At 41.1% G+C, this 19,628-nt stretch overlaps 1 protein-coding gene across 1 annotated transcript in view; it reads right to left on the bottom strand.

The window, feature by feature from the left end:
* CSMD1 (CUB and Sushi multiple domains 1) overlaps positions 1-19,628 on the bottom strand; it is a 2,074,981-nt gene that overhangs the window by 67,486 nt on the left and 1,987,867 nt on the right. Inside the window, exons 53-54 of the mRNA XM_033177634.1 lie at positions 4,328-4,501; positions 2,387-2,560 (exon numbers count right to left, since the gene is read on the bottom strand). Of these exons, the coding sequence (XP_033033525.1) occupies positions 2,387-2,560; positions 4,328-4,501 (348 nt within the window). The remainder of the gene's footprint in view (positions 1-2,386; positions 2,561-4,327; positions 4,502-19,628) is intronic.

Here is a 19,628-nt window from a genome sequence, read left to right as displayed (position 1 = left end):
GTTTGTGACAGTGAAGTCTGGAATCAACCCAGACGTCCTTCAATGGGTAAATGGTGAAACAAACTGTTACATCTGTACCACGAAATTCTACTCCACCGGAAAAAGGGACTGAATTATTGACATAGGCCACAACTTGGATGACTCTCCGGAGAATTATGTTGAATGAAAGGGTCCTTCTCAGAAGGCTGCACACCACCTGATTGCACTCATTTGTAGAACATTCTTGACGGGAGAAGGTCAGGTTAGTGGAGAGCAGGTTAGTGGATGCCAGGAATTAAGAATGAGGTTGGGATGTGTGGGTGTGTTTATAAGGGGAGCAAGGTGGATTCTTGTGACAATGGACATTCCCTATCTTGACCACATCAATGTCCATATGCTGGTTGTTCTAACGTCCTCTAAGTTTGCAAGATTCTACCACTGGGTGAAAGTGGGTAGAGGATAAAAAGGACCGCTCTGTATTATACCTGATGCCTGCCTGGGAATCTATAATTATCTCCAAATGAAACATTTTATTATGAATGTATTTACTCATTCAACAGAGAAAAGGAGGACTTTAATGGAAAAAAAAGAGAATTGATGATATTTTATCCTAAGAAAAATAACACGCTGTACATATGATGCAATTTACATATTCCATATAAACATGTAATTTAATAACTTACCATCTTAAAACGCAATATTAACATATTTGAGCTCACGTATTTTTAAAAATGAGAGATTACAAAGGAAATCAGCTTCTTATCAGGATGATGACCCACAAGATCTCCAATGTTAGAATTTCACTGAGATAATGCTGTTACTAAGTAAAGAAACGAAGTACATTGCTAATAGATACACACATGATTGTGAGAAGCCGAGGGCGGAATGGGGGATGTTTGACTCTGCAAGTATCAGGCCTAGGCAGTAAACTCAGCTTTGCTCCCTATGGAGTCCTGTGGCCTCCACACAGAGTCACCGCCAGCTCTCTTGAGCTTCAGAGCCTATTTTGCTAGGCCCTGCTCCATACTTCCTAAAACACCACTGCACAGTTGCCAGGCATAAGAGTTCAACTGCCAAAAAGGTTGAATTATGCTAGAATGAGAACACAGCAGTGTTTTGCATCTCCTCTTATTCCTTGTGATTGTGAAACTAAAGCGAAAGAGATCATTTCAACCCTCATTCTGCACATCAGATATTTCCCATGTAATTATTAAAGGAAAAACAAACACAAATATAATGAAAGAAGAAGAAAAGTTGTAGTTCAGGTGAAATCAGTAACCACATTCCTCTCTTGGTTTTTACTTTTTGAGGGAGACCATGTTTGGATAAAATGAAAGCTGTGATTCCAGCAAGCTCACCCTTGTGCATCTGGGACTGACCCACGTCCCTGGGCTCTCTAAGCGGGGTGGCTCCCTCGTCTGGTCAGGGGCTGGGGCTCAGCGGAGGCAGGGACACTGGCTTTACCCCCAACCCTGGTTTCCTTTGCATTTGGCGCTGTGGGTAATTGAGTGGACTGGGGTTCATTCGTGTGTTGGTCAAATCCCAAACATTCTGATCCTGACAGCACTAGCATTTTAGGGAAAACAGAGCTAGGGGTCTTTGCTCAGCCTCTGAGTTTACACCAAGCCCTCCAATTTAGACCTGAACCAGAACTCTGCAGTTGAGTAGCCAACTTCTACACAACTTCTAATCTTTTTTTAAATGACTTGGGTTCCCACTCTGCTATCAGCTTATTTGAAGATAGCTCCTATGGGAGCCCTAAGGTAAGAGAGGTTCTAGTCAGAGAAAGAGACATTGATACATTCCTGGCTTTAATTTCATCTTACTACCATAAAAAAATACTTGCCCTTCACACTAAAGTACAATGCACCCTCAGTAAGAGAGATGTTTAATGGAAAGTAATTGAAATGAAATCTTAAAACATTATGAGCTCAAACATCTAGAAAGGCAACAAAGACAGAACAGAATTTTCTTGGAAGCTCAGATTTAGCCCAGGTCTCTGTGACTATGTTTAAAGAAATGAATCAAAAAATAAATAACTGAAAATTAAAAATAGTAAGAGCTTCATAAAGACATTCATAAAATTAGAAGCATAACGGTCCCCCCAGTGCTAACTATACAGGGTAGAAATAAACGTGTAAATGAATGAATAAAAAGAGAAATGGAAGATGAGTTATCTTTAAAGGAGAGAATCCTAGATTTTTGTGATTGAGCATCTGGCCACAGACAGGAAAAAGCCACGGAGAGCTTTGTGCTTACTCTCGGAAATGCTTTCACACCTGAATGGTGAGAGTTTGCAGAACTCTTGATGCATCACCCTGGATTCATGGAGACAGCCTCTTTGGTGTTACTGGGCAGCCTACAAGACTCTCAGAGCCAAGGGCTCATTCCTGGATGCTTCTCCTACCTCGACACGTGGGCAGAGGGCTACTCCACTGGCCGTTGCTCCGACACTGGGCTCGGGACGCACCCTGCAGCAAATAGCCCGTGTTACAGGTGAAATTCACGACGTCATTCAGGTTGAACTCGCTGCCGTTAGTGAACCCGTGGGCAGGGTTTCCAGGGTGGCCACATGTGATGGCTGTAGAGAGACAGGTCAACACCATTGTTAAATATCAAACAGGTCATCACCTTCACTTGGGATCATTTACTAAGAAACATGCAGGCATGCTAACTGTATAGGCTGAAGGTTTTCCACTAATCAGGCAGTTTACAGATGGTATTTATATTCGAAAGGGAATATTGGGAGCTAGAACCACAGGCTGACCCTACAGGCTTTTAATATAATTGTGGAAAATAACAAACACCTGCCAAATGCACTTTCCTCATCATCATAATTATTACTTCTCTCTTGAATCATGACAGAATACCAAATGCTTTAAAAATGAAGCAGTGAAAAACAAGAGATGCTAAACATTCTTGTATTAATCATGAGTTTTGAATATTTTCTCCATATACACCAGCTGAGTTTGCGAAGCCCTCCTTTTGAGACAGTATGGGGATTTGTTTGATACTTTAAATTGTCCATGTATAAATTATTGCAATATCAATTTACACATCATGAAATTAGCAAAATAACTAAGCACACTCAGGTCCTATTTTGTTGAGAATCTCTGTTGTATGATCCTTTGAAATGCAGGGAACTGTCATTATGCCATGCCCCAGATAACAGCAAGACAGATCAGGGAGAGATAGCCATCATTCACCCTTTCAAAAGAAACACACTATAGTCATAAACTGGTGTTTTCTTCCCCATTTATCTTGTCAACAATGTTTTTTCCTCTAAGTAAAGCTTTTACCCTTGAACTTTGTACATTTTTCACAGCACTATTACATATAATCCTTGTCACTGTTTTATTAACATTTCTTTTGTCTAATTCATAGGAAAATACACAATATTTTAGAAAAACAATTGGTTTCAGGGAAATTGGGCAATAAAGTGAGAGTATATTCTAAAAACAGTCAATATTTATCTCTGAAGTTATGTAGTTCAACGTTGATCATTCATTACATGTAATTTTACCTCTATTTTTTTGTGTGTGTTTGGAAAACAGAGTCTTGCTCTGTCACCCAGGCTGGGGTGCAGTGGTGTGATCTCTGCTCACTGCAACCTCCATCTCCAGGGTTTAAGCAATTCTCCTGCCTCAGCCCCTTCTAGTAGCTGGGATTACAGGTGTCCACCACCATGCCAGGCTAATTTTTGTATTTTTAGTAGAAATGGGGTTTTGCCATATTGGCCAGGGTGGTCTTGAACTCCTGACCTCAGGTGATCCACCTGCCTTGGCCTCCCAAAGTGCTGGGATTACAGTTGTGAGCCATTGCGCCTGGCCAGTTTTACCTCTTTCAAGTAAAAGAAAGAGTACTTACAAAACTCCCTATATTCTTGACGAAACAATGACAAAAATACACGTAACATGGATGAGGCAGGGAGTGGCGCTGTCTCTAAGACTGCAAAGCTGCCCAGCAGACCCCAGACCCTGCATCTCACCCTCCTACCATCAGCTTTTCTCTCCACCCAGTTTATCCTGTGATAATATCAGGGAGGAGGAATCCATGACACTATTTAGCCAGGGATCCATTGAAAATGAATTAATAAGCAAATTAAATGTGGAGTCAGGAAAAGGAGTTTGAAGGGAAGAAAACGGGAAGGAGATCCAAAAAAAAAAAAAAAAAAAGAAAGCGTGCCCATGACAGCTCTCCCGTTCGCTTTCTTTGTACAGGCAAAACTGAAAGTTCGCTGTTCTGTTTCACAGTGAAGATTAAACAGGTGTGTATTGTGACCCAATAACCAAAGACACTGTGGGAAAAGGAAGCATCTGATGAATTCATCCACAAAGAGCGCACTTACGGACACAGACAGGCGTCTGTCCAGACCACTTGTGGTCTTGCAGGCATATCCTCACGGAAGTTCCCACGAGCCGGAAACCAGGATTACACTGGTAAACCACAGTGTCTCTGTAACTGAAACCATCTCCACTAATGTGACCATTCACAATTGGGTCTGGGGAACCGCAGTGGCCAGCTAAAAGCATAAAACCAATATTAAAATTTAGAGTGTTTGTCATTTATAAAAGTAGTACCTTCATAACTCACTTTTATTATCAAGTCAATAACAGTATTAAAGGCACAACTTATTGAAATCTTTCTCTTCACACATACATGTATACTTCTAAATAGTTTTTCTTTTTATCATTTTTTTCAGAAATTGTAGATAAAATAATATTTCTAATATGAAATGGTTTGTATTTTCCTAGTTGTGATTTTCCCATCTATTCATTTCATTTATTTTGCTTACCTGTATTCTGTTATTTACCTTGTTATACTATTTTCAAATCAAAGCAAAAAGTAAAGAAGGAATTCTTGGAATTAGTATGAACAGGGCTTCTTAACCTATTGATTATGGGTAGTTAGGAGACTGGTGAGGAGGGCTTCTAATCTGACACACTAGAAAATCAAATTACCTGTGAAATTCCAAGTGGAAAGACAGGGATCAGAGAATAACTTCAACGTGAATTATGAAAATCTGAGTTACGAGTGAACCGATGTCTGGGTAAAAATGGCCCGGAATCAGTTGAAAAGAGAAGTCTAGAGTTCGAGGGACAGATGTGCTGAAGTTAGCGTGGGCTTGGGAAAACAGGAGCATGCACAGCTGACAGTTCACACTAACAGGTGGCAGGGCTTACCCAGGAGCACAGTGAAAGAACAGGAAGAAGGGCAGGATTGGGGCAGGCGTCTTTACTTAAGGGGAGACAGAACGTCCGTGTAGACAGTACAACAATTGACAAACATGGCATTGAAAGAGCTTTACTAACAGAGCTTCCACATGGAGAAGAATCCTCTGACATTATTCCACTCCCTCCCACCTTTTTAATTTTTATTTATTTTTATTTTTTAGACAGGTTCTTGCTTTGTCACCAGGCTGGAATGCAGTGGTATCATCACGGCTCACTGCAGCCTCAAACTCTTGGGTTCAAGTCATCCTTTGGCTTGAGTCTCCTGAGGAGCTGGGACTACAGGTACGCGCCACCATACCCGAGTAGTTTATTATTGTTATCAGCAGTACTAGTAGTAGTAGTAGTAGTAGTAGTAGTAGTAGAGACGGGGTCTCATTATGTTGTTTAGACTGGTCTTCAACCCCTGAGCTTAAGCAATCCTCCTGCCTCAGCCTCCCAAAGTGCTGGCATGACAGGTGTGAGCCACCACAGCTAACCATTTTATTACTTTCTTTTCCATCTCCTTCTGCCTCTTTACTGCTCTCGCTTTTCTTTCTTTCCTCCAACTTCTCCTTTTCTCTCTCTCCCTTCCTCGCATATATGGAAAGGGTATTCTTATTAAATCAACAAAACATAAAGGCTTAAGGGTAACCTACATGAACGGGACCTGTGTTACACCTGGGGTTTGGATTCATAAGAAGAGAAAACATTCGCTGTGAGTTCCCAAATAATCATCTTTGTCACTGTCCTATAGTTGCATCAACATTTATTTTGCTTAATTCACAGGAAAATAAAGAATAAATCAGACAAACAATTGGTTTAAGAGGAATTTTGCAATAAAGTGAGAGTACACCCATTCTAAAAGTAATAGTCAATATTTATCTTTGAAGTTATAGAAAGGAACTTATCATCGGGAAACAGCTACAGAAGCCTGGGGTCCATGCAGAATATCAAGGCGGAGATTTTCCCTGCCCACTTATTTCCCCAACGGGGAACACAGCCAATGATGCTCCACACAAGTTCCTGCACACCCAGATTTGAGAAATTGCAAAATTGTTGTCATACTCCTTTGGGATTAAGTATACCCTTCTAGGGAAAGTTAAAATCATAATCTATATTTCTGCTTAAGATAAAGTTTAGAAACATTGTGTTCTCCTATTTTGGAGAACAAATTTATTATTAGAAAGGTAACATTGCAGAGGAAAGAGAGAAAGGAGAATCTGATCTTTGCCTCAACTCGTAGAAGAGGTTAGATCACAAAAAGCCAGGCTAGATTTGGCTAATTTTACTGCATTGGCAGGTATTCCAGTCAATCGGATCAATAAGTCAGTTCTGGGGATCTGTCCCAATCACTCCCACACATGAGACTTGATACAAGCAGAGAAGGTGGATGAGGGTGAATGTTGTCCATATTTTGAAGACAGACCCCCTGAAGCCGCAAGTGTTACCAAAGGCACAGAGGACACTGGCTCTGAAGTTTCCCCCTTTCCAGACACTGTCCTTTGCACAACATGCTCTGTCGTGCATGGGGGAGACGGAGCCATCATTCCAATCCTAGAGACAGGGAGATGAGGACTGGTGAGAGCCAGAGGAGCCCATAAGCCCAGCACAAGAGATCCCAGCCATTTCTGAGGTGAGGCATAGAATAGCCAGTTTTTAGAAACACACAATAAAATGACACCAACAATTCCTTTTTGGGATTACTTCTGAAGCCTGGAACTACTCCAAGAGAAGGGGACTTGAGACCAAAGGGAATAGCGATGTGAAGAGGGGTGCATTTTAATAGATTCTCTCTCATTTTAGATAATCTGTTCAGGCCTCATTCTTGACTTAGACAAACATGACTCCTTTGAAACCTTACTATTTTTCTAAACTGAGTTTTTCATAAGTGCACATAGTTTGAAGTTGCAGTCTTCTTTGGGAACCTGGCAAACAAGTACTTGTAATGGTCAAGGAAGCACCTGTGTACTCTAGAAATCAGGCAGGAAGCCTGACAGCCATGATTGTAAATAAAGATTCCCAACAGCAACTCCTCTCTGACACATGGTCATTTCAGTTCTCTGAGGAATTGGCACCAAATGCCTAAAGAAAACAGAGGATGCCCTTCAAAAACATTTCATTTTACCTCCTTGCCTGATGAAAAAAAAAGTTATGTATCAGCAGGATTGCTGAGTATCTAAGCTTGCTAATATGGAACAATTATTTCTTCAATGTGGCTTCCCATTTTGAAACAATCTGGTTTTCACTTCTTTTCACTGTCCAGCCATCAGTTAATTCTGTTTTAAAACATTCAAAATCTTAGACCAATTGTAGGTTATTACAACGAGAGGATAACCACACAATTTTACTCACAGAATACTATTTAACCCAAATTTCAATGATATTATGTCAATATGTTGAGGAAGGGAAAATTGCATTAGGAGGAATTTGAACTTAATGAATTTTGGGCTCTATTTTAAATTTAAGATTCTATTCGTCTACGATAGTATTATTCTAGATGCTTTGTATGTGAGTTACTTTTTCTTTTAATATCTTTAATGTAGTCTTGGTTTTGAGTCATCTACACAAAACCTAGAAAGCCTCTCTCTCTTTCATCAGAATGAAATGTAATATGTTCATGCTTCTCTGCAGTGTCTCTAACATACTAGTCACTCACTGAGTACTTGTTTAAATGAATAGAAATAGAATAACCTCACTACTGGGCAGTCTTGCTCTGTTGCTCAGGTTGGAGTGCAACGGCACGATCTTGGCTCACTGCAAGCTCCACCTCCTGGGTTCACGCCATTTTCCTGCCTCAGCCTCCCAAGTAGCTGGGACTGCAGGCGCCCACCACGACACCCAGCAGCTAACTTTTGTGTTTTTAGTAGAGACGGGGTTTCACCGTGTCAGCCAGGATGGTCTCGATCTCCTGACCTCGTGATCCGCCCGCCTTGGCCTCCCAAAGTGCTGGGATTACAGGCGTGAGCCACTGTGCCCGGCCAAATTCATATGATTTTTAATCCAATGTATATAGATAGATAATGTAAATATATCCTCATGGAATTGCTGCATTTTCTTTTAGCTCAAGCATGAATTAACAATTCAATTACTACCACACTTTACGAATTTTACATTTTAATTCTTCATTTTCTCCATGCTGAGGACAGGTATGACTGTGGATGGGGTAATTCACCAACTGCTTAAAATTGTTGAGAGAACCAGTGACAGAACCAAGAATGCAATGGTCTGCTCTGGTGACTCCGTTTTACGCACTATACTACAAAACATGTCATCGGAATAAGAATACCGTGGCCAGGCGCAGTGGCTCACACCTGTAATCCCAGCACTTTGAGGGGCTGAGGTAGGTGAATCACCTGAGGTCAGGAGTTCAAGACCAGCCTGGCCAACATAGTGAAAGCCCGTCTCTCCTAAAAATACAAAACTTAGCCAATCGAGGTGGCACATGCCTATAGTCCCAGCTGCTTGGGAGGCTGAGGCAGAGGAATTGCTTGAACCTGGGAGGCAGAAGTTGCAGTGAGCTGAGATTGTACCTCTGCACTCCAGCCTGGATGACAGAGCAAGACTCTGTCTCAAAAAATAATAAAAACAATAATAATAATAACACCATGAAACCTCAGAACCACTGAGGTGTTATATGTATGGACTCTGCAGTACACTGGGTGGGTCCCAGGAATCTCGACGTCTTTCCTGCGTTACAAAGAGTTTCCGTACCCTAAGCTTTGAAAATCACTAGTTTTTCAGTCTACTCTCTTCTGTGTCTGACAAAAGCTTTGTTACTGTTTGTAACTATAAACTGCTATTATAAAAGCAGTTTTATAATTATAAAACTGCTATTATAAAAAAAAGGTGAGTTTTTTTTAACAATCTTTCTCTAAAATTGGATTTGAAAGAAATAAAATCTACCAAACGTTTGAACAAAGCACAGAGACTGGTAGCAAGATGGATGGAATATTGAGTCCATTTTCATAGCAAGGAAACAGAGTATGTCGCAAGCAAAATGTCAGGAAGAAGGCTTGAGGAGGAGGAAAGGCCTAGTTTCTTGATTGGTCAAGATTTGCCTGCAAACTACATTCGTGCCACAGCACTCAGGAGGGCAGAAAGTGGCTGAATTCCCTCTGTGAGGTCAGTTTAGTCTGAAGTTCGTTAGGGACAGACACAGGGGAAACCACTCACTCCATTAACACCCACACAGTGTGGCCCACACTTAGACCAGGGGAGGCCGCATACCTGCCGTTTATAGAGTTTAACACAGGAGAGCAGGGGCCTCCGCAAGGACGGCCTCTCAAAGCCTTTGTTTCTAGAGTTCCACCTCAATTCCACTGCACAGGTCTTTTAGTGTAAGTTACAAAAAACCTTGCTGAGAGAACAAAAGCTTGTTTTGTCTGTTTGTTTCCAGTAGAGTGAACATTCAGAAACTGGTTCCTTCAGAGTTCCAGCGTGCCCCCCCGGGTGACCTATGTTTTCTGGAATGCGGTTCTACCAAGCTGTGTTTTAGAGGAGGAATCTTATTGGTGGACAGGATTTGGCTTTGTTAGCTATGCTATTCGCACTGTTTTTGCAGCACTTGCTTTTGATACTGAAAGGAGTCATGCGGTTTGCAACCTCAAACCACCACACTGACTGTTAGTGGTGACTTTCTGAGTGACGGACACAAGGTGGACCCTCGAAGAGACCTGAGGTACTCGTTAGCAGAGTTACCTTAACATCATAACACACGCAAAGAGTGAGCACCTCAAATGCAAGTACAGCAGGTGAGAGTCTCTGACAAGTACCTAGACCAGTGTGATTTTAGAAATGGGTTCCCTGATTTGGAAATGTAATAAAGTTCCACTGTTCCACTTCTCCTGCAGAAACCCCGTATACCAGTGGGAATGTGGCCACAATGTCTCCCATGACAGAGGACAGACCTGGAGCCCTGCATTCTTTGGGGAGGAATCAGCTCCTTCCATTGGAACCGCAGGATCTCTCCCCTCTCACTAGGTCTCCCACACACGCACTTTTTCCCCCAGAGGATCCTACTTGAAGGTCACCTCTTCAATGTGCAGGTTTGTAGCAGTACAAATACTAAATATTGGTCTGGGGATTAGAATGGAATCCATTTTCAGAAAATCTATAAGCCAAATATTCAACTTCAGTATTTGCTTTGTGATTATTGGTACTTATTGGTGAAAATAAAATACATACAAATATCCTGTGCCTGTAGGGGAATACAATATGCTTTAGTCTATCTATTCTGTACAATAACATGGTCTTCGGGCTAAAGTCAGAGTTATTTGGGCAGCAGATTCCAAAGCCAATTTGCAAACTTTTCTTGAGTATTAACAAATGGTCACAAAATGTCAGGTGGATCAGATTCACTTATAAGCAGGAAAAACTATTATTAGCAGTACACATCAACAGACATATTTAAGTCTCTAGATCTGCATATGCTAAAGAAACACATTTGGATATTGATAAATGAGGTGTTATTTTTTTTCCCCTCCAAGTGCAATTTCTAGGGGCAATGCTGACCGACTTCGCCCATGCATAGATGTGCATGATATCACAGTGTGTGGAATTCGTCCAACATGGAGGTATTGGCCTTGCAGAGCCTACAGCACTCTGTACTGTTCGTGATAGCATCAAACATGGGCCCGAGTCCTCTGCCACAAATCCATTTGATCAAATCTCTGCTTCACGCATCTTAGTGAATGACAGCTTTTTTAAACCTATTTGGTTTGAAGAAAACCTCAAACCAGGGCCATGATTTGGACTGTCTACCGGGCTTTCAGTAATCTTCCATCTGTTCCTTGTCTCAATGTAGTTCCTGAATATACCACATTTCCACCTTCTTCCCTGGGCCTATCCTGCCTCATCGTCCTAAAGCTTCCTCCGTAGTTTTGCCTGCCGGTGTCAGATGTTTCTGTCCCTCAAACCTCAGTTCAAATCCACCGCAGGTGCACATCTTCCACAAACCCCAAAAGAAGAGCTGCCCATTCATACAAGACGCAAAGATCTCCCTTACTTCAGGTTTGTCCTACAACACGAGAGCCTACCTTTGGTGCTGCCTATTTAAAACACCCAGCCTCCTAGTTTTCTACTGTGTTTTGTCTGGGATTTAGCAGAAGGCATTCTAATTTTTCCTACCTATGCGCTTCCCCTATTGGAGTGTGAGTTCTGAGTGCAGCACCATGCTCTGTGCGTCGGGACTCAGCTCAAAGCCTGCTCTAGAGTGGGTGTCAGAGTTATCAGATCTTTTCCACCACCTCGTGGCCCTATCAGTCCAGGCTCTTGTGACCATGTGGCCGTCGAGAGTTCGACCCGACTCCAGCACCTGCTTGTTTCAGGCAAGTCTGACTTCCTTGGGCCTTATTCCACACCTATGCTGTTGACACCACGTTCGCAGCTCTTGCTTTCTGGAATGGCTTTACCCCATGCCTGCTTGCTGGAATTCCACCAAAATCAGGGTGGTTTCCCCCATATCTACTCTTGTATCAGCCTCTAGGTTGCTCCCACTCTCACCTGGATTTCTCAAGTACTTTGCCTATATCTCCCTTTTGCCATTATTTTATTCCCAACTTTTTCTTTTTTTTTTTTTGTAAGATGAAATTTTGCTCTGTCACTCAGGCTAGAGTGCAATGGCATGATCTCGGCCCACTGCAACCTCCACCTCCCGGGTTCATGCGATTCTCCTCCCTCAGCCTCCCAAGTAGCTGGGATTACAGGTGCCCACCACTACGTCCAGCTAATTTTTTGTATTTTTAGTAGAGGTGGGGTTTTGCTATGTTGGCCAGGCTGGTCTCGAACTCCTGACCTCGTGATCCGCCCACCTTGGCCTCCTAAAGTGCTGGGATTACAGGCGTGAGCCACAGTGCCCTGCCTATTCTCAACTTTCTATTAATGCTACTTGGTATTTACCTTATTTATTCCTTAGAGTATAGATTTCATAAAAGAAGAACCATATCTTATTAACCTCTGAATGCTGCACAATAGTTCTTGAGGAACAAGAAAAACAGCATTAAATACTATTCAGAAATATGACAGAAAAACCCACAGCGGAGAATTTTGCTCTTTATTCCCCAGCCACTGACAATGCATTTGGAAAATCTGAGGACTGGTATAGGGAGTTTTCCTGACTAACATACAGAACATATTTTACACTTGATGGTATAGCAAAGATGCGGGGGGTGGGGGGCAGGGGAGGTGGTGCTAATCTTTATGCTCTAATATTACCTTTCTGCTGTGATATAAGCATTATCATAATCAGTTGTTTTACTAAATATTTTATGTGGATCTTTCCCAAATACAAGGCAATTGAAGAATATATTTAAATTTGATTATCTAAGAATTATGAACTAGTCTAAAAACAGTATTTTGAATCATGTCATCTAGCTATTTTAGCCATATAAATAACCATGATATTGTATTTACAAAACGATTCACCTCCTCATGGTTATAATCATGCAATAAATGCAAACTTATTTCCAACAATAGCAAAAAAATCTAATAAAAAAATGATAATGTCCTTTATGTGGGAAATAGCTCAATCTGTCACTTATATCTTGAACACTAGAGACTGAAGAGGTAACACAGTGCAGAGAGGATGGATTCTTACGTGCTGAAACGTCTAAATGTTTTCAAAATATGAATGTGGGATTCTGTGGCAGGAAACCTAGACCACAAATTATAACCTGTTTCTAGTTTGTGTGTTCTCTGTTGGTTTAAGCAAACTACCACAGGGAAGATAAACAGGAGAAAATAATTAAAGGATCAAGTAGACTATAAACTTCCCGGGTGGATTAGCAGGTGCCTGAGAGAGTGAATACCAGGTCCACATTCTCAGTGCATAATTCTGTGGCCTGGGGAGAGGTGTAGCATTACAAAGCACAGTTGGTAAATTAGAGCAGATCCTTGACAATTTACAGAACTCTGGGAGATCCGAGTAATAATGCAGGAGTGATCATGTTGATGAAGGGTGGGCTAAATTTTATAACAGTGTATTCTGATGCACCTGTGCATTACTTTGCTCAAAATCTATTTATAATGATATTTACATGCACACTCCATATTCTCTCAAGGGTTCTTCTTAGAATCTAGACTAGGGACCTAAAACACAGCATGGATTGAGTTCTTGAATATTAGACATAGAAAATCATCTTTCCTTGCCTTAACTACAGCTCTCCTAGAGTTGACATTCTCAAGACTCAGTCTGTCAAAGCTCATCCATTCCCGTGCTTAGCCACTCCAGCTGCAATACTCAAAAAGGATTCCAGCATATTCTCCCATGTTGGAAGTCACTGGAAACAACTAGTATATCAGAATTATGAGTCATGTTGCACACGAAACTGAAGCACAATCTCAGGAAACAGTATTCTTTCTAGTAGCCCCCAAAATAAGCTACAAAATATCTCAGCCACAATTTGGAAAAAAAAAAGTTTTTGTCAAAAAATTTTGCACAAGGATGGAAAAGATAGTGGATCTAGGCTATATAGCCCAAGGGAATTTAATCTAAAGAACCAAAGTGGACGCTGCCTTTTGCATAAAGTCTTTGTTGCCTTGTTGGGAAGATCCATTTGTTTAAAAATACACAAATGAAGGGGGATGTGGGGATTTTTTACACTGATTCCAAAAGCTCTCTTTCTCTGTACACAGTGCCTGCTTGATATGGTTTGACTGTGTCCCCACCCAAATCTCACCTGAAATTGTAATAATCCCCAGTTGTCAAGGGTGGGGCCAGGAGGAGATGATTGAATCATGGGGCGGGTGTTTCTCTTCTCGTGGTAGTGATTAAGTCTCGTGAGATCTGGTGGTTTCATAAAGGGAGTTCCCCTGCACAAGCTCTCTTGCCTGCCACCATGTAAGATGTGTCTTTGCTTCTCCTTTACCTTCCACCATGATTGTGAAGCCTCCCCAGCATGTGGAACTCTGAGTTCATTAAACCCCTTTCCTTTATACATTACCCAGTCTCAGGTATGTCTTTCTTAGCAGCGTGAGAACAGACAAATACACCTGCTATTACAAACCCATGTGCAATTGAGGTATGCACATGTGATGTCTGCTTCAACCTAGGCCTTGCCTTGGCAGGTACACACAATTAACTTTATGTTTATTTCTTTTTTCCTACCCACATATTCCTGATTAAAATGTGTTGATCTCAGCACGGTCTTCATGCTGACTCTACTCCTCAGTCAGGGCTGGCACTGATAGGGAAAACAACTTCCCACAACTAGTTTCTTCCATCTTTCACCTGATAACATTTTAAATATGTGAAAATAGTTATGAAGGACCTTACTTTTCTGTCAAAGTAATATCAAAAATTTTCCAGCCTGTCGTGTTGCCTCACGCCTGTAATCCCAGCACTTTGGGAGGCCAAGGGGGGCGGATCACCCAAGGTCAGGAGTTCCAGACCAGCCTGGCCAACATGGTAAAATCCCGTCTCTACTAAAAATGCAAAGAATTAGCTGAGTGTGGTAGCAGGTGCCTGTAATCCCAGCTACTTGGGAAAGTGAGGCAGGAGAATTGCCTGAACCCAGGAGGGGGAGGTTGCAGTGAGCTGAGATCACACCACTGCACTCCAGCCTGGGCAACTGAGTGAGACTCATCTCAGGAAAAAAAAAAAATCCAAACAGTCCTCAAAGATCATAGGTACCAGATCCATCACCACAGATACAGAGCAATTCCTCAAGAGCCCACTTAAACTATTAAAATACTGAATTCATGATTCTGGATATGGGATTTCTGGGTGAACAGAGGATGGGAGGAATCTTATTAATAAGATTCAGCCTGAGCATCGCGTGGGAGCACTCATCGCATATGAGCCTGCTCTTACCCAAACTGCCAAGTTCCCTGCCTGTATACTATGAACTCAGAACTTCCTGTCATCATATACGTTGAAATTATTTTTACTCTGAGAAAAATTTTACATTAATTTTGATTATATTCTTTTGTTTGGCCTATCACGAGAATTTGAGATCCTGAATCCATCATCCAATATTATTTTCACTCTTTCAACTAGAATCATTATTATGCCCTAATTGAAGATAGGAATAAAAATTTTTGATTCAGAAACACCATTTCTGAATAGTGCTTACAAATACCCATCTCATAACAATATTAAACAGAAACAAAATGGATCCAAACTCACATGGTGTCTTGTGAAACTTTATTAGTTCTTTGTGAAAATACATTTCCTAAGTTACTTGACGAATATGCTGGGATATCTGCTCTGTATATCATCAAGTCAATTCATGGTTTTGGACAGCTAGCTTCTTTTTCTGTTGTGTGAACAACCACACTAGATATGAGTTTCCCTCTAGGGTTCTTCCTTTCCATAATGTCTCACCAAGAACACTGCCAGTAACTCAGCAGTGTGATTTTTAGTCCCCTCAGCTGGTTCAGATGAAATTCTCCTGGGCAGGAGACACAACTTCATTGAGAACTCTGAAGTTCTCTTTTATAAGCTTCTTATCTTTGGAGGGTGCCAGTTTCTAATTTTAAAAATGTCTGCCTATAATCCCAGCACTTTGGGAGTCTAAGGCGGGAGGACTCTTTGAGCCCAGGAGTTCGAGACCAGCCTGGGCAATTTAGGAAGACCCAGCGTCTGAATGAAAAAAAAAAACAAACAAACTGAATAATCATCCATTTTCACACCAGTTTCAAGAATGAATTTGGTTCTTGTTTTAAGCATAATTGAGGCAGCCTTCTTGGGGTTCCTAACACTTCACATCATTTCCAATTTGTGATGGATGTGTTTCTCAAGACACTCTTTAAAAACGCATTTCATTCTCTTCAATGTGTCCTGGGACAGTTGTTTTGCTTGAAAATTGAATTTCTTGTAGAAAATCTGGTGTAGCTGTCTCTGTTTCTTTGGGTCATTTCCCCTTTTTTCCTGATTGGGTGATTTGTTGTTGTTGTTGTTATTGTTGTTGTTTCTTTTTTTTTTTTTGAGAGACGGAGTCTCATTCTGTCGCCCAGGCTGGAGTGCAGTGGCCGGATCTCGGCTCACTGCAAGCTCTGCCTCCCAGGTTCATGCCATTCTCTTGACTCAGCCTCCCAGGTAGCTGGGACTACAGGCGCCTGCCACCATGCCTGGCTAATTTTTTGTAATTTTAGTAGAGATGGGGTTTCACTATGTTAGCCAGGATAGTCTTGATCTCCTGACCTCATGATCCGCCCGCCTCGGCCTCCCAAAGTTCTGGGATTACAGGCATGAGCCATAGTGCCCGGCCTGGTTTTTTACAGTCATAGTTTTGGGAGATGTTTTGTTTTGTCAAGGAGTCATCTTTTTTAGTGTTAAAGTCATGATTATATAGATTGTTTTCAAAATTTAAAAAAATATATCCTTACCAACTGCCTCTGTAGTACCAGTCATTTCCCCACTACAACTATCTCGTTTACTCCGGCATGGGGTTTCCTCCAGATGAACCTGACGGTTACTCAAGGACTTTTAGCTTGGTGGAAACCCAGAGTGATTTTCAAAAGGGCCATAGTCATGGAAACAGGGAAAGGGTTAATTCAATAACAAGTTAAGAGATGGAAGAAAAGCAATAGCAAGACTGATATGCGAGAGCACATCAACATCCTGGCAGTACAGGATGAAGGACACAATTAACCAGGCAGAACTAAGGCACAAAGACCCTTGCACCTGCCCCGTGCATGCACCACCAGATGGGACTATTCCAGGTTCCAGAGCTCATTTCGTTTCTAGTTAACACAACACACTCTTCCTTAGGGTCTGGATTAGCATGATAGTATTCTCGGTTTTACCATGTTGGGCAAATTCTTCACTTCTCTATGCCTTCTTTCTTATCTGCAGGTCAAAGGAATAAGCACTTACTGTATGTTCTAATCGGATAAATCTCACAAATGCCATGTGCATTTTAACTCATCAATCAATATCATCATTTATAATCATTGTCTCCAAATATGGCACCTAGTTGATATTTGGATTATGGAGGTATCCACTTGCTTCTATTAAATATTTGTGTAGATTTAGGATTGCAGCCTCTGTTCCCTTCATCTATCTTAGAGTTATATAATCTACTCAAGCAGTATCATCCCTGTTCTCCTACCTTTTTACTCACTCATCCCTATTTTCCTCTGAGTCTCACATACAACTTTATGGTTTCTTGTGGACATACGTTTTTGCTGAGTTCCACACGCTGTCACCCCCCCGCAAAAGATGTCTTTGGTAAAGGGATATGCTTCATTACCATGCTTCACACACTATGAATCTCAACCCTTCCAGTTACAGTGGTAGCCACAAAACTATATTTATTAACTTTCAAAATATTTGTGCTAAACGAATTACCCATGGTTTATCCATTAGTATTTACATGTGTATGTGTCATTTCTAATCTTTTTTCTATTTTTTCCCTTTAACTACTCTATCTCTCTTCCAATTTTATTATTCCTTATATGCTGTACCCAATATCTACAACACAAATGTTTTATACATTATAACCTGGGCATTTCTCTTCTTCCTTATTTTCCCCTGAGCAAATAGACTCATTTATGAGCAAATCATCTTTCAGAAGCTTCTAAAATGTATTGCATAGCACTGAGGCATGTTTGGGGGCATCTCTAGGCAGCCAACTATTCAACATGTATCTCATCCTTTCTACTCCAAAGCCTTAACTTTCAAACAGAGGAATAACACAAGATAGATAAAGGCTTATGAGGGATCAATAAGCCCCAAGCTGACCCATCATTTAACAGTTATGTAAACCAAATGTGTCACTTAAACTCCCAAAGCAACAATGAAGGCCTTTCCTGCATCCTAAATTGGTAATGACCAAAAGGATGAGATTTGGGATGTTTGTAAGCAGTAGAGCAGCAATCAAGTGTAAGTTGCTATTCATTTTCATGTTTACAATTACTAACAGAGATGTGGTACATACTGTTAGACATAAGTGTCTTGGACCACCTAGTTCACACCCGGTAGGACTTGATTCCTTGAGAGGACCAAGCTCCAGACAGAAGAGCTAGTCCACACCAAAGCTGCCTAAAGGAGAGTGCTGTTCCATAGCCAGCCAATTTCAGAAGGATATTTGGGAATGCATGGAAACTCCCAGAAGGACTTGTGACTCTCTACATGAAGAAGCATACATAGTCCAAGGAAATGTCATTGTCTACTGAAAACTGTAATGAGGACACCCAACAACAGACACATCTACACACACTCATATATATATAACTGTGTTCAATAATATATAATGCACGAAATATATTCAATAATACACTAGAGAGAGCGAGAAAGAGTGAAGAAACCAAGCGGCATTCATGTAAGTCCTGCAGTAATTTTAAATAAGTAGCTAATGTTTCACAGACAAGTGTGAGAACCTCTTTTTGGTGGCTGGTTTTTCTCTAGGGTCACTACCTTCCTTTCATCCTGTTTCTTCAGATTCTCCCAAATGAAAAGAAGAACAGGTTTTGCTATTTGGAGTTTACTGGGCCTGGCTTAATTCCTGAAGTGATCCTAGCCCATGAGATTCAGAAGCTTAAAGCTTCCAGTTTCTATGAGTGATTAAAAAAAAAAAAAAAGAAGAAGAAGAACATGGAGAAGGTTCAGAAGAACCAAAAGCAGGTAAGGTATTTTACAAATGACTAGGAGACCTACTAAGATCACTCTTTAGTAACAGTGGTTCTTTAAACAGCTTATTCAAGATTTTTCTTTTTTTTTTTTTTTTTTTTTTTTTTTGAGGCGGAGTCTCGCTCTATCTCCCGGGCTGGAGTGCAGTGGCCGGATCTCAGCTCACTGCAAGCTCCGCCTCCCGGGTTTACGCCATTCTCCTGCCTCAGCCTCCCGAGTAGCTGGGACTACAGGCGCCCGCCACCTTGCCCGGCCAGTTTTTTTTGTATTTTTAGTAGAGACGGGGTTTCACCGTGTTAGGCAGGATGGTCTTGATCTCCTGACCTCGTGATCCGCCCGTCTCGGCCTCCCAAAGTGCTGGGATTACAGGCTTGAGCCACCGCGCCCGGCCGCTTTTCATACATTTATTCAAAGCATCTTCCAGTGGAAACATTTTTCAATCTATTTTTTAAAATTATGCAGAATAATTTAAGTTTTTTAAAAAAGAAGACCAGATTATTGTAGACATGGAACATTTTAAATAATTCACTGTACTTATGTCAATTTGGATGAATATAACGTCAATTCATTGACATAATTAAAAAATTTTTAAAAACATAAAATGTACAATATTTTTGAAATTCATTTTTGTGTGTCCTAAAATCATCATGGCATTTGAGTGTAGGTATATTCTCAGCACTCTTGTAAGATTGCCTCTGTGGCACGTAAGACAATATAATTCATTTATTGCTCAGATTAAAAACAAATCCCTGTAGATACCCAAAGAAAAAAATTACTTTCAGAAGTGCAGCATTTCGACCCCAGGTAGGATTTCAGGCATTATAGCAAGAAGTCATATGTGTTACACAGCTGTAATCTATTTCTAA

Source organism: Trachypithecus francoisi, unplaced genomic scaffold (assembly GCF_009764315.1).
Source record: "Trachypithecus francoisi isolate TF-2019V2 unplaced genomic scaffold, Tfra_2.0 Contig01558, whole genome shotgun sequence".
NCBI lineage: Eukaryota > Metazoa > Chordata > Mammalia > Primates > Cercopithecidae > Trachypithecus > Trachypithecus francoisi.
This window is presented reverse-complemented; position numbering and strand designations above follow the sequence as displayed.